Source organism: Theropithecus gelada, chromosome 15, assembly GCF_003255815.1.
Source record: "Theropithecus gelada isolate Dixy chromosome 15, Tgel_1.0, whole genome shotgun sequence".
Lineage (NCBI taxonomy): Eukaryota > Metazoa > Chordata > Mammalia > Primates > Cercopithecidae > Theropithecus > Theropithecus gelada.
This window is the reverse complement of record NC_037683.1, coordinates 91628035-91643872: the sequence shown is the minus strand read 5'-3', so window position 1 is coordinate 91643872 and position 15838 is coordinate 91628035. Positions and strand designations below refer to the sequence as shown.

Genomic DNA, 15838 nt, shown 5'->3' with positions numbered 1-15838 from the left:
AAGAAAATAGAAAAAGGTAAGAACTGTTAGTTTTAGAATAAAAATGACAAAGAAAGAACTCTAAGGGGATAGAAATAATGAATGCAAAGAATGTGTGAATAGAGATTATATACTAAAAACCTATCAGGAAAAAATGATGGTCACGAACTCTCCCTCAAGTAAAAGGTCAAAGAACTAAACAAATGCTCATGAATACTAGTAACACTGAGGCTGAACAATCTACTCATTTAAACCCAAAAGGATTATCACAAAAGTACAGGTATAAAAAAAGATTACATCAGAGCAAAAGCACTGTGTATACCATTACATTAAAATAACTGAAGTCTTTCAAAACCTCATGTTATGGACTACATGTCTGTATTCCCCAAAAATGCATATTGAAACCCTAACCCCCAAGAGGGTAGTAGTATTAGGAAGTGGGGCCTTTGAGAGGTAGTTAGGTTTAGTTGAGGTCTTGAGAGTGGAGCCCTCATAATCGGATTAAAGTCCTTATAAGAAAAAAAAAAAAAGAGACTACAGCTCTCTCTCACCACCATTTGAGGATACAAAAGTCTTCCATAAGCTAGGGAGAATCCCCTCACCTGACACCTATCTACTGGCATCTGGATCTTGGGCTTCCCAGCCTCCAGAACTGTGAGAAATGAATGCCTTCTCTTTAAGTCACCTAGAATATAATTGTCATATGCTTCTATAACAGAGTATCATAGAATATTCTATGAAGCCCTAAGACACCACAAGACACACAGAAATAAGTCAGATATATGGATCTGACAGAATATGGTACAACCTTTACAAACTCTTGCTGCAGAAGAATGAGCATAGGATGCAATTATCCAACTAGCCAAATTAATAAAAATAGCCAGTAAATCTCACTAGTAAATCAAATGAATATAAACTAAAACAATTAAATGTGATCATGCTTCTATCAGATTGGCGAAGGTCACATTTTTAAAAAACCCTTAAAATGTGCAGACTCTGTTAACACAGCAACTCTCCTTCTAAGAATTTGCCAGAAGGAAATAATAAGAGACACAGACAAGGACACGTATTAAAGTACTGTTTATAACAATGATAAATTGGAAATAGCTTATATATCTAATAGGAATGAATAAGCTAAGTGTTCTATGGCATATTAACATAATGGAACTCTGAAGAGGCACTAAAAATGATATGGTAAATGTAAACTTATTGATTTAAGATATGCTATACTAAGTGAAAAAACTGATAAAATTCACAGAGCAATCCCATTTGCATTAAAAAAGAAAAAGCAGGGAGTTCTCATTTCTGTAAAGTTTAAGGTTTTAAAATAGGACACAATCCAGCATTTATGAGACTATAATATGGCACAACATTTCTGGAAGGCAAATTGGTGACATGTATCAAAAGTCTTTAAGAAATACATTATACTGAGTTACTTGACTTTAGTAATTTATCCTACAGAAGTAAATCCAGGCTGGGCGCAGAGGCTCATGCCTGAAATCCAGTACTTTTGGGAGGCCAAGGCGAGAGAACTGTTTGAGCCCAGGAGTTTGAGACCAGCCTGGGCAACACAGCAAGACCATGTCTCCACAAAAATACAAAAATTAGCCTGGCGTGGTGGTGTGCACCTGTAGTCCCAGCTACTCAGGAGGGTAAAGTGGGAGGACACTTGAACCAGGAGTTTAAGGCTACAGTGTGGTATGATTACGCCACTGCACTCCAGCCTGGGCAACAGAGAAAGACCCTGTCTCCAAAAAACAAAAGTAACTTCAATGGACACAGAGATGTATACATAAGGAGTTTACTACAGAGTTGTTTATAATAGGGGAAAAGCATAAACTGTCTAAATATCAAATAGCAGGGAATTAAACTATTGTGCCTCAATGTAATAGAGTACTATGTGATACATCATTAAATAAAAAAAGCAGGGTTACAAAATGGTAAGTGCACTATAGTTCTGTTCTTGTAACTCTAAGCACACAAATACACGTGCAGGAAAAAACAATACTGAAAGTATACACACCAAAATGAACAGTTTATCTCTAGGCATTGAGATTACACGTAGTATTATTTTTTTGTTACTTGGTATCTTCTATAAAGAATATATGTAACTTTCATAAAGGCTTAAAAGCAAAATAAAACCTATTAGAAAAAAGAGGCTTTTTAAAAAACCTTAGGACAACATTACTGTGCCAAGAGTGAAGCATATTTAATATCAAAAAATTCAATATTTTCCATCTTACAAGTTCATTTAACTTACCTCTCAGCCATAAATCCTCACTGAGAGAGTCTGCAAAAGCACTTGCACCTAGGTCACCAATGAGTGTGTTGCAATTCAATGTGATACGTCTTAAGCCAGCCATACAGTCAAGATCAGGTCTCCTATAGCGAAGACTCTCAGCCCAGGTTTCTTCATGCCTTCTCATGGTCTGATACTTTAAAGATTTAATAAGATGAAATTAATACACTTGAATAAAGAGATAGGAACACCAAAAGGAACCAAGTACAGCTGATTACATCAGAGTTTTACACACACACCAGGTACATATGCCAGGTGGGTTAATCTGAGAGACTGATTAAATAGTAGATTTTGAGTGAGGAGTCCAGTGACCCAGATCCTAGTCTGCCACTGACTAGCTGTGTGACCCTAACCACTAATGACCTGTTACTGATTACTTTACGTAAACTGACAACTTAGTTAACTTCTAAGAATTTTATTTTCTTTACACGCCAAGTGAAGGTATTGGTTCTAAATTCTATCATTGCCGAGCCTCTATCATTCTGTCCTCTAGTGGTCTCTAAACACTTGACTGGACATCCCACAGGTAAACATTACACATATATGTTATTTATTAATAAACTATATACAGGAAGTTCTACATACATATTTTATGTATATTACAAACCAAACAGAAACAACAGATATTTTTTAAATGATATAAAAATATAGAGGTTAATATTTTCTTCTCCTAACCCAAGGGATCTCACATATTTCTTAGGGTATGCACACCAAATTTAGAGGCCTAGAATATACAAAGCAAGGCTGATATGCCTTAGGAAATTGGTGGTTTGAGTTTTAACCACAGGTACTATCTTAAAGACATAATCACTTCTCTATATCCATAAAGTAAATTTTGGTAACAGGGAACACTGATTTTAAGAGACAAAAAATCTTATTACATTCTAAAACAACAGAAGATTCAAAGTTCCTATGACTCTGTCAAATGAAAATTGTGTCATTTGCTATTCATAATAACTGTATAAAAGCAATAAGAGGAAATAACAGCAAACACGTAGATAGCCAGGCACGATTTTATACACATTAGGTCATTAAATCCTAAGAATGATAGACACAGGTTTTCTTACTATACACATTTTACGGATGAGAAAAGTGAGGCACAGAGAGGTTAAGTAATTTGCCCATGGTCACAAGTTATTAAATGGGAGAGAGCTTGGGTTTTAACCTAGGCCATCTGGCTTCAGAATCCACATGTGTAACCATTATCTATCCCAGGGAGAGTGGGCTTGGGCTGTAGAGGCCCCAAAGTAAACATTTTCAGCTCTGTGGGTCATATAGTTTCTTTTGCAGCGACTCAACTCTCCTAGTGTAGGGTGTAGCAATAGTTAATATGTAAACAAATGTGCATGACTATGTTTCAAAACTTTATTTACAAAAACAGATCACAGGCTAGATTTGGTCCACAGGCCATAGTTTGACTACCCTGGTCTATTCCCTCAAATTACTAAAAAGGCTTCATGTCACATTATTATGTAATTTTATCCTAAATACAGTAATAACCACTATAAAGTTGTTAAGACACCTTTAAAATTATTGTTTTACAAACCACATTTACAGAAAAACATAATTATTATGTTTTAGATCTCCTATTTCTAAGATTAAGCATACTACTTTTACTAAATGGTAGAACTCCAGTCTGAAAATCGGTCATATTCTTTAAACAAAACTAAAACTGCAATCCCTGTATGTATCAAAAGACAAAAATAACTGCTGTCTTGTATCAAAATATTAATGTGTGGCAATCATATAACACATTTTCATGCAAGTTGGAACATAAAGTTACCTTTAAGATCTTGGCCATGTGATCTGCTCCCTGCCATGTCAGATTACATCCTGTGAAGTTGACTGTCTTAAGAGTGATAGAGCTCTTTATACCTTGACAAATAACTAAAATGGAAAAAAAACCATATACAATAAGACGAAGAGTCTATACAACCTAGTCAATCTTGATTTATTTGCTCTTCTTGTATCTTTTCTATTTTATAGTTGTATTCTTAAAATCACTATCTACAATCTACCTAGGCAACTGATTGGTCCATTCTAAAATATGTCAGTAACAAAGTGTTACTCCAGTTTATTGCAATAGCTCAATTCTATTTAGATGCCAAAATTGAATAGACTGAATATTGCAACCTTACTCCCGACCACAGTACAGTTCTACATACTTTTTGAGACATCTGAAAGAAAAACATAAAAAACACAAAACTCTTCCTATTTTCATTTCCAACAGCAGACCTCAATCTGTTATCAACCAACAATTCAGTATCAACTATAAACCCAGAATTGTATTAGGTGCTACACTAGAGCACCTAATGTACTAGAACAATAGAAGACAGAGGCCTTTAAACTCTCTGCTCCCTCAAACTGAAATGCAGGCTTCCTTATCCCTCCAGACCACTATTCCACACAATGAACACAGGTCAAGACTTCAGGATCCCAACCAACAGTCACCTTCTGTGAATATTTCCAACACCCCACCCCCTTCCCCGAGTCTGCCAGCCTTTTATATGCTCCCATACAGCACTTTCCCTATATTTCCTATTTTGGAACATACCATAGCGCATTAAAATTGATTGTATATATGTTTTAATTATTTGAAATAATGATGATTTTTCTCTTTTTTTTTTTTTTCTTTTTAGATGGAGGCTTGCTCTATCGCCCAGGCTGGAGTGCAGTGGTGCGATCTCGGCTCACTGCAACCTCTGACTCATGCCATTCTCCTGCTTCAGCCTCCCGAATGGCTGGGACTACAGGCGCCCGCCACCATGCCCAGCTAATTTTTTTTGTATTTTTTTAGTAGAGACGGGGTTTCACCATGTTAGCCAGGATGGTCTCGATCTCCTGACCTCATGATCCACCCGCCTCGGCCTCCCAAAGTGCTGGGATTACAGGCGTGAGCCACCGCGCCCGGCCTCTTTACATCTTGCTATTCCCTTCCCATAAATATTTCTTGAAGAAAAACTCCAAAATATGAACAAACACAAAAAACAGAGAATACCAGATGGTATATATCTGTGTGGTCTGTGGTTTAACACAAACTTAAGTGAAGTTAGTTCAGATTATATTCAGCATGCCAAGCTTTCATGGTAGACTTGAGACTGGACCAAGGTTTGAACAAGCACATGAGGCAGTAGTAAGATAAAGGTACAGACGGGAATTAACATAGCATGTAGGGAAACATGAAACCGGCCTGACAGGACAAGAGTTAAATGAGATTTAAACTCACTTTCTAAACCTCCATCTCCAACTGGACAATTTGCAAGAGACAGGTGCACCAAAGAAGTCGATTTATTCAATCCCTTTAATGAGGGGGAAAAGTTAAAAATGTTATTGAGGTTTTTTTCCCTCCAAAAGCAACTATCAAATGTCTACAGGCCAAATTAGACAAAGCTTACCTTTGCTAAAATAGTTAAATCCCTCTCTCTCAGAATTAGTCCATTTAGCTCCAGGTTCTTTAGCACACTTGATATACTTAAACAGCCTTTAAGAGCTTTACACAACTGGAAGGTCACATCTTTGTATCTTATCGCAGGAACACGACTTCTGCAAAATTTATTTATGTCAGAACCTAAAACAAAGATAAAGGAAAGTTAGTGACTTCAACCATACAATGTATCATTCAAAAACATCTGCTCTGTGCTAAGACACAGAAATGAGCCATGTCCTTAAAGGCCTCTTAAGGACAGACACATGTAAACTCAAGCCACATGAGATACATCAAACTACCTACATAGAGGTTCTCATGGAAGCAAAGAAGTTGCACTGAAAGGATGGCTTCAAAATAATCCTGAAGCTGAATCTAGAAAGATGAGAACAACAACATGTGATCAGAGTGGGTGATGCATTAACCAGAGGAAACAGCAAGAGCAAAGTCGTCTAACCCTGACACCTGCCGGGCACTGGAAAACTGCAGGTGGATCTGACTAAAGCCCAGAGCTGTAGCAGGTAGAGTCAGAAATTTACAGAGAGGCAGGGAGAAGCAAGCCTGCGAGAGTTGACTTTTACCTCACAGGTGATGAGGACCAGGGCTACCACTGACACATTAAGGATACCCCTAGCAGGTCAGAAAAATGTACCTCACTGTTGGAGAACCAAAGAGATAAAGGAAATGGGAAAAAGCTCCCTTTCCTCAAGACCAACCCCAGGAAGCTTAACAGAACACAGCTGGGATTTCAGTGCCTCTGTGCAGAACACAACCAACCAATACACACCGGTCCTGTGTGGGCATGCCACTTTAAGCATGTCTTTTCCTTTTAGAAAGATCACTTGAACCAAAGTAGGCAGATGAACTAAGAAAAACCAAGCTCAGGGGCAGCAAAACTAGCTAGGAGCTTCTGCAATAGTCCAGGCAAAATGTAATTAAGGATGGACAAGCAATATGTAGGTTAAAATCTACAACCTAGACCCACTGGATGCAAGAGATAAAGAAGGTTCAGTGAAGAATATCTTGACAAGAATGATCTGTAATACCTTTTTCTTACATTCAGTGCAAAATATTAGGCAAGATCTAGTAGGCTTAGCCTTGACTCTGAGGTCCCTCCCATCTTTAATTTCTTTTGGTTCCTGTTTTTTTTTGTTTATTTTTTGTGGGGGGAGGGTCATGGATAGGGTCTCACTCTGTTACCCACGCTGGAGTACAGTGGCGAAATCATGGCTCACTGCAGCCTCAACCTCCCAGGCTCAAGAGATCCACCAAGCCCAGCTAATATTTTTTACTTTTTATAGAGACAGGAGTCTCACTATGTTGCCCAGGCCAGTCACAAACTCCTGGCCTCCCAAAGTGTTAGGATTAACAGTGTGAACCACTGCACCTGACTTGGTTCCTGTTATTATTTTGATTAAGTAAAGTCCATTCAGAGGTACAGAACAGTTCCTGCACTTGAATGAGATGTAGAGAATAATCTGACTTATTTTCAGAAGCAGATGTGTTGAACTGTCCTTGCAGAAGAGATGGTGCTAACTCCAGAGCCTAGAAAAGGGCTGAGCACACAACAAGCAGTCAGGTTGTTTTTAAATAAATCAACAATCATTTCCTGTCCCAGATCACACATCCTCCCTCTTTCTCTCAGCTTATAAACATATTCACATCCATATCCACTTAAAAAATACCTTTCAGACCTACAATTATCCGGATCTTCTTTGTGGATAATCTAGGTCCCTCCCATGCCTTCAAATACCTGTCCTCCCACAAAGCCTAAATCTTGGTTCCAGATCTGCCTAGCAGACACATTTGGATGCCCCACAGACCCCTCTTAAAACATTAAAGACAAACTGAGATCCTCTTCCCACGCCCAATCCAACCCTTCTCTCTTTTTTTTTTTTTTTGGGAGACAGAGTTTTGCTCTTGTTGCCTAGGCTGGAGGGCAATGGTGCAATCTCAGCTCACTGCAACCTCCACCTTCTGGGTTCAAGCGATTCTCCTGCCCCAGCTTCCCAAGTAGCTGGGATTACAGGCGCCAGCCACCACGCCCGGCTAATTTTTTTTTTTTTTTTTTTTTTAGTACAGATGGGGTTTCGCCGAGTTGGTCAGGCTGGTCTCGAACTCCTGACCTCAGGTGATCCACCCGCCTTGGCCTCCCAAAGTGCTGGGATTACGGGCGTGAGCCACAGTGCCCGGCCCCAAGCCCTTCTTCTCTATACCTTAATTTGGGCCATTAGATTACAACAATTCACCATCCTTCCAAATTTAATTTGCCTTCCACATGGAGGTTAGAGTGAGCTCCTCTAGAAATTCCATCTCATCATCGTACATTGGTTTCCCAAAACTTTCAGGATAACCCATGACAGCACAAACAAGGACCCTCCCTGTTTCGCCCCCACAAGGTTTCCAGCCTCAACTCTCTGCTCTTTCTCAAACCCTAAATTCTAGTCCTGTACCTCAGCTTGCCATACTCTCTCCTAATTCCAAAACTTTCGCACAAACTGTTCCCTTGTTACCTAGCTAGCCTCTATAGGAAGCTGCCTCCATTATGCACAAAATGCTAAGTGCTCAAAGGAATAACAGCATTTTGTCATATATCGTGGTTGACCTAACATATTTTCCGAATAATCAGAGAGTCTGGATCCCTAATTATACCACCATACATTTACAAATGGCTTCTATTTGTAAAGCACTTTACAAACTTCTTATATATACCTTAAAAAAACGAAGACAGGCCGAGCGCGGTGGCTCACGCCTGTAATCCCAGCACTTTGGGAGGCCGAGGCGGGCGGATCACCTGAGGACAGGAGTTCGAGACCAGCCTGGCTAACATGCTGAAACCCCGTTTCTACTAAAAATACAAAAATTAGCCGGGCCTGATGGTGCGGGCCTGTAATCCCAGCTACTGGGGAGGCTGAGGCAGGAGAATCACTTGAATCCAAGAGGCGGAGGTGGCAGTGAGTCCAGATCCCGCCATTGCACTGGATCCAGCCTGGGCGACAGAGTGAAACTGTGTCTCGGAAAAAAAAAAAAAAAACGAATGAAGACAAAGGCTAACATATATTAATTTCCTACCTGCTTAGTTCTCTATCAGGCAAATTAAAGTCATTCAATAAAATAGGTAACATCTGTCAAATGTTTAATGACGTCCCAAACTGTGCTAAGAGCTCTGCAGGCATCAGCAGCGCAGGGAATCCTTGCAAAGGCGCACATAACCTGGGTCTCGTTATTAAGCCCATGTTACGGATGAGCACACTGAAGCCCCAGAGACCTTAAGCCACTCACCTAGTTGGTGAGTTTCCAGGCCGCACACCCCGTCTATTGCACACATACCCCGGCAATGGACAACACCCACCTAAAAACCCACTTCACCGCACCCACAGAGGGGCCCTGGAGGCGGGAACTACAAACCTGTGTCCCCCAGCCAAGGCTGGAAGAAGCTCTTGATGGAGATCAAGGGTAGGTCTTTATTGATCTTGAGAGTGCTCAGCAGAGGCGCCCAGTCCACCCCGCGGAGGCGGTCGGCGTTGAAATCCAGCACGCCCTCCCGGAGACAGGCGCGCACGGCGGGCAGCGGCACCGAGTCCTGCAGCGCGCACAGGTACTCGTAGTGCGAGAAGAAGTCCGCCGCGCTGTCGCGGCGCAGCTTCACCGAGTCGATCATGGCCCGAGGGCGGCCTCGGGGGATGCCCGCCGCGGAGACGCCGCCCGCGCCCACCCAGGAACCCTGGGTCGCCGCCCGGCCGCTCCGGCACCCACAGCCAGGCGGTGGCGGCAGCCGCGCACCGGGCTCAGGAGCGGCTATTCGGTCGGAAGACGCAAGGCCAGAGCCCCACGCTAGGCCGGTCCCTCAACGCCCCGCTCCCGCGCTGCCTCCCGCCCCGCGGCCCAGGCGGTTGGCGCCCGCCTCATAGTCCTCTGAGGCGCCGGGATTCAAGCCGGTGGGCGGTGCCGCGGAACGGTGCGCGAAGACGTCAACGTGCTCGCTGTGCGTCGGCACGCAGGCCCCGCCTCCTGAGAACGGGCTCGCTGGCAGCGACCCTCGATGGTGGTCAGGAGAGTGTGAGGGTTTACGAAAGTGTTTACTGATCTATCCAAATAAAAGTGAAATGTGTGGTCGGGTGCGGTGGCCCACCTCTGTAATCCCAGCACTTTGGGAGGCCGAGGCGGGCGGATCACCTGAGATCAGGAGTTCGAGACCAGCCTGGCCAACATGGCGAAACCCCGTCTCAATTGAAAATACAAACATTAGCCAGGCATGGTGGCAGACGCCTGTAATCCCAGCTACTCGGGAGGCTGAGGAAGGAAAATCGCTGGAACCCGGGAGGCGGAGGCTACAGTGAGCCGAGATCGCGCCATTGCACTCCAGCCTGGGCGACAAGAGCGAAACTCCGTCTCAAAAAAAGAGAAGAAAAAGTGAAATGTGGATGTAACAACGCACTTTTAAAAAATAGTCTAAACATCTGAGGAATGTGTCTGTGTTTGCAGCGTCCAGTCAGCACAGAGATTGCTCTCAAGGGATGTAGGAACGACTGATTGAACGTGAACTGCGGTCATTAAATCTTTTATGTCTGTGTTAATGTGTACAAATAAGCCTTAATTTCTGTAGTTTCTGCATATGTCACACGGCTCCTGGCAAATTGAAGAGTGTTTCATGAATTCAGGACTTCATTGTGTTTGCTGTGAATCAGTTTGTTTTGTACTGACGATGATGTTGGCTAACTCCCTGATAACTAGTACTTATTTGAAATAATGTTCTCGGGATTATTTTAAGCACTGTTTAAGTATGAAATCATTTCATTCTCCTAACATCTCCTCAAAGAATATACTATTATATTCTACTTTACAAAAGGGGAAACTGAGGGACAGGAAAGTTAAGTGAAAGCAAAGTGGAAGAATCCAGATAATTTTATCCGATTGCTAGAGCAATGATATTCCGCCGGTAGAGCCTTAGACATTGTGTTTATCGCATTCCTCTTCCACCCACTGCATTCCGGGTACTCCAACTTACTACCAACACACGTGCCTCTAAAATTCCGGAGATGTGGTCACCAATGATTTCTATGTACTACGTGCTCAAATCATAGTAAGCACTTGTATATTCATAAACCAGCTTAAGAAGTGAAACACTACCATTCTTGTTGAGGAGCCTTGTGTAACCACCTTCCCAATCACTACTACTCTCTAACTGACCCTGAGATAACTGCTCTTCTGAACTTGGTATTCATCATTGCAATGTATGTCTTTATGTTTCTGCTACATACGTAAGTAAGCAGCATATAATATTCTATATTTTCTTTTCCTACTTTATTGTTCGTTACCTTTACTAGGTCCATCCGTGTTGACATATAGAGATATTTATTTATTTTCCCTGTTGTGTATAGGAGTTACATGTAGAAACATGCAGTAAACATACAGTGATGTGTCTGTTTTTCTGTTGATGGAAATTTAAACTGTGTCCAACTTTATGATATCCAGTTTCTTGCTAGTCTCCAGCATCAATTAATGTAGTGTCCCTACCTTCTTAAAGCTCCCTCTTCCCTGTTTCCCATGAAGCCACCTGATTTTTTTTTTCTTTACCTCTCGAATTTCTTCTTCTCAGTCATATTCTTGGGCTTCTCTTGCTTACCCATTCTAAATGTTGCTGTTCATCAGGTTTCTACCCTCAGCTTTCAGCCTTCTGACATTGTACAATTTCTCTGGGTGTTCTTGTCTTCTGCTCAGCTGTAATTTCCCCACTGTAGACAGATGACTTCTAACACAGATAGTTCTCTTCCTCCATCAAATTGCCCCCCAGAAAGCCAAGATTTCTCGTTGCCTTCAGGATCAGATCTGTATCACATAGCTTGACATACAGGCTTCTTCATAATTTGACTACCTCTGTTGTCTCTCTCCTTGCTACGTTCTTCCTGGCATGTCTTCTCTAGATACACAGAACTGTTTGAAGTTTCCGATGTCCTATTGTTGCTGTCTGGGCCTTTTCATAGGCTGCTCCTTTATTTAGTGGGCTAACTTCCATTCTTTTCCCAGCCTTGGTTTGGGGCTTCCCTAAAAACCTGTTTCTCTCTAACTCTCATCTCTCTTCTCGTGCTTGTTTAGTACTTCACTACTGTGCTCCCTGACACCCTGTAGCATAACACTTAGAACATCCAATGATAAGCATCTTTTTATATGGTTTTCCTTTCATAGTCTGTAAGCCCTTTAAAGGCAAGAACCATGTCTCATTCATGCTTACATTCCCTATGCGTAGCACAGCGTTAGCACAGGGGAAGTGCTGAATAACAACTAATTGTAGGAACATTCTTCCCTATTATCCTCACAAGCTATTGTCAGCACCCTGTGACCACTGCCTGTGAATGCAGCTCAGAGAAGACTTCTTCATAGTAATAATCATTTAACATATTCATTTAAAATTTATGTTTCCTGTGCTTACTTATTTTTAGGATGGCAAGATTTCCTTCAAGGACTTGCCTGATAATCTCAGAGTTCTCTGCGTCAGTTAAATTGCGACTTCATAGTTGCTTCAAAAAAAAAGTGGCTTCAGTTCTCCTTTCAGCATCTGGTGGGTTCACCCACACGCTTCCTTGAACACCAAATGAAAACTGCCTCTGCAGCACCTCTGGGATCCTCTGACAAACCAGGCTCACACCTGGCCCAAGACAAAATGCCTTGGTTTCCTTGCAGGTGCATGACTTGGGAGGGACATTCTACTGGTATAAGAGATGAGCTCTCCTCCTTCAGGGGATCTGGTGAGTGTTTGAGTAGAATACAGCTAAATGGTATCGTTTAAGCTCTTATTCACTGTGCTCTACTCCCAGTCAATCCAGACAATGTTATACCCAGACTTCCCAGCTCACTTACCTTTCCATAAAACTGCAAGTTCATCTGCTCATCTCTAACATTCATCCTCTTTGTACTTGCCTCCAGAGCAGTGAGGTTTGATGGATCCAGGCACAGAGCAATGTCAACCTGGCCAGCAACATAAGCTGTCTTATTTTAACGGACATGTGGTCCCCATTTCTTTTTCCCATTACCTTCCTTATGGCTACTCACAATGGCTGTTCCAATTCCTTCTCCTTCATTCTTTTCATGTTGCCACTTGATATAGTTTGGCTGTGTCCCCACACAAATTTCACCTTGAATTGTAATAATCTGCACATGTCAAGGGCAAAGCCAGGTGGAAATAATTGAATTATGGGGGTGGTTTCCCCCATATTGTCCTTGTGATAGTGAATAAGTCTCACGAGACCTGATGGTTTTATAAACTGGAGTTCCCCTGCACAAGCTGTCTTGCCTGGCGCCATGTGAGATGTGCCTTTGCTTCTCCTTTGCCTTCTGCCATGATTGTGAGGCCTCCCCAGCCATGTGGAGCTGCGAGTCCATTAAATCTCTTTCCTTTATAAATTATCCAGTCTCAGTTATGTCTTTATTAGCAGCTTGAGAACAGATTAATACACTATGACACTTCATTCTACATCCCTGCTCTGTCACCTGAACAGGACGCCTCTTACTTCACCAGGGAAACAAGTTCCAAATGTAAACTTTCTTGTCTTCTTTCTTCTGACTTTAGCTGCCTTCCAATCCATGCTCCACACTGCAGCCGCCACCACCTCCTCTGAAGAGAAGAATATGTGGTTCTGGCTCATGAATCATGTAATGAACCCAGCCTAGACGCTGTTGGACACAAGTCTCCACTCCTCTTCAGACATCAGATGAGTTTTCGGTACTTGTTTGGAAAGTTCTCTGGGTAACATAACATGCCGGTACTTGTAGTGCTCCTCGAAGTACTTTTCCGGGTAATAGATCTGCTGTGGGCCATCCTGCTGGCGCGCTGCAGGAAATGAAAGGCGAGCGCTAAGAGGGGAAATGAAAGAGAGCGCGAAGAGGGGGCGCAGAAGGCAACACGTCCCCATCCGGCCAAGGCAACAATTGATTCCCGAGAGACTAACCGGATCCCGCATCTCTTGTGGGTCCCCATAGACACATAGCAGATGAAGCAATCAGACAGGATTTTTATGCTCAGAGAGCTAATATGAGACCTGTCCCCAGTGGAGATGGGCACGTGTCCAGAGAGGGGCTTCAGCACTGTGCTCCCCCCCCTTCCCCAATGCCTGTCCACATGGGAAAACATAAAGGCAGAAAAGCTAACCAGCTGAATAATGGTGAGGAGACGACCTTTTTACTAGGGAAACTTGTAAATGCTTTGTGCACAAACCCACGGCTCACGGAGGTATTTACCCAGGTACTATCATTCAGTTTGCCAGGGTTGTACGGAGAGCACAAAAGCTGCACCTCAGCAGGTGTCACTGCCATTGAACACACGGGAATGGGACTCCCTGCAGTTCTATACCACCAAACCTCACATCTCACACTAATGTCAGGGCAACCAGTGCGTGACCTGGCGGGCACCTTCGGAGGGAAGAAAAGCCCTCAGCATCCTCATAGCCCAGCTTCCTCACAGCCCAGATTCATGGACCACAGATTTCTTTAACATAGCATAAGCAAGTGGATGATTGTTCTAGATTGTCACTAGTGTTATGTCAAACCATATCACTGAAGTCCATTGAAAGCTCTCTTTCTAGCAACAAACACACATGAAAAACATTTGCAGCTCTTGTTGCCTTTGGATATATGCATTCCCAGAATAAACTCCTTCCTGTGAAACTAACCCTAGCACTTAGTCTGGGCAGAAAGGAATTCTAACTCCAGTACCTTTCAACATGCGGTTAAGAATATGCTAAAACTTAGACAGTCACATGCTGCATTATGACTTTTCAGCCAACAATGGATGGCAAATATGATGATTATAATGGAATTGAAAAAGTACACAATCATGTTTTATGATTGTGTCTATGACATTACTGTACACTACTGTAGACTTTATAAACACTGTACACCTCACGTGTCTGTGGTGATGCTGATATTAAAAAAAAACCCTACTGTCCTACCTATGAATGTATAACACATACAATGACATATAGTATATAATACTTGATAATGATAGTAAATGACATGTTACTAGTTCATGTATTAACTATACTATGGTTTTTATTGTTATTTTACAGTATACTCCTATTTTTTAAAGGTAACTGTAAAACAGCCTCAGGCAGGTCCTTCAGAAAGTATCCAGAAGAAGGCATTGTTATCATAGGAGATGACAGCTCCATGCATGTTATTGACCCTGGACACCTTCCATTGGGACAAGATGTAGAGGTAGAAGACAGTGATATTGATGATCCTGACCCTGTGTAGGCCTAGACTAACGTGTGTGTTCATGTATTTGTTTTTAACAAAAAAATTTTTTTAATTTAAAAAAATGTAATAGAAGAAGTTTGTAGAATAAAGATAAAAAGAAAGAAAATATTCAAAGTATTTGTGGTGTTTTTTTGTTTGTTTGTTTTTGAGACAGAGTCTCACTCTGTCACCCAGGCTAGAGAATAGTGGCTTAATTTCGGCTCACTGCAACCTCCATCTCCCGGGTTCAAGCAATTCTCCCTGCCTCAGCCTCCCAAGTAGCTGGGACTGCAGGCACCCGCCACCACGTACAGCCAATTCTTTTTTTGTATTTTTAGTAGAGGCAGGGTTTCACCATGTTAGCCAGAATGGTCTCAATCTCCTGACCTCGTGATCCGCCCACCTTGGCCTCCCAAAGTGCTGGGATTACAGGCGTAAGCCACCACGCCTGGCCGGCCCTTTGTGTTTTAAGCTTAGTGTTTTAAGCAAAAAATCCAAAAAGTTTAAAAAAAATTAAAAGTTTATAAAGTAAAAAAGTAAGCTAAGGTTAATTTATTATTGAAGGCTTTTAAAAAATTAACAAATTTAGCGTAGCCTATGTGTACAGTGTTTATAAAGTCTACAGTAGTGTACAGTAATGTCCTAGGCCTTCTCATTCACTCACCACTCACTCACTGACTCACCCAGAGCAACTTCTAGTCCTGTAAGCTCCATTCACGGTCAGTGCCCTATATAGGTGTACCATTTTTAATCTTTTATGCCGTATTTTTACTGTCACTCTTCTATATTAGATACACAAATACCACTGTGTTACAACTGCCTATAGGATTCAGTACAGTAACATGCTGTACAGGTTTTTGGTCTAGGAGCAATAGGCTGTACCAGATAGCCTAGGTGTATAGTAG

General features: G+C 42.0%; 1 protein-coding gene across 5 annotated transcripts in view; it reads right to left on the bottom strand.

The window, feature by feature from the left end:
* The window catches only part of CEP78 (centrosomal protein 78), a 35432-nt gene extending 25780 nt beyond the window's left edge, over nucleotides 1-9652 (bottom strand). For 4 of the 5 annotated variants that reach the window (XM_025359502.1, XM_025359504.1, XM_025359503.1 and 1 more), the window contains exons 1-5: nucleotides 9111-9652; nucleotides 5674-5846; nucleotides 5505-5577; nucleotides 4062-4165; nucleotides 2240-2414 (exon numbers count right to left, since the gene is read on the bottom strand). In XM_025359502.1, coding sequence (XP_025215287.1) covers nucleotides 2240-2414; nucleotides 4062-4165; nucleotides 5505-5577; nucleotides 5674-5846; nucleotides 9111-9363 — 778 coding nt within the window. In that variant the 5' untranslated portion in view covers nucleotides 9364-9652. The remainder of the gene's footprint in view (nucleotides 1-2239; nucleotides 2415-4061; nucleotides 4166-5504; nucleotides 5578-5673; nucleotides 5847-9110) is intronic. The other variant, XM_025359507.1, reaches the window with a different exon arrangement.
* Nucleotides 9653-15838: the final 6186 nt, after the last annotated feature.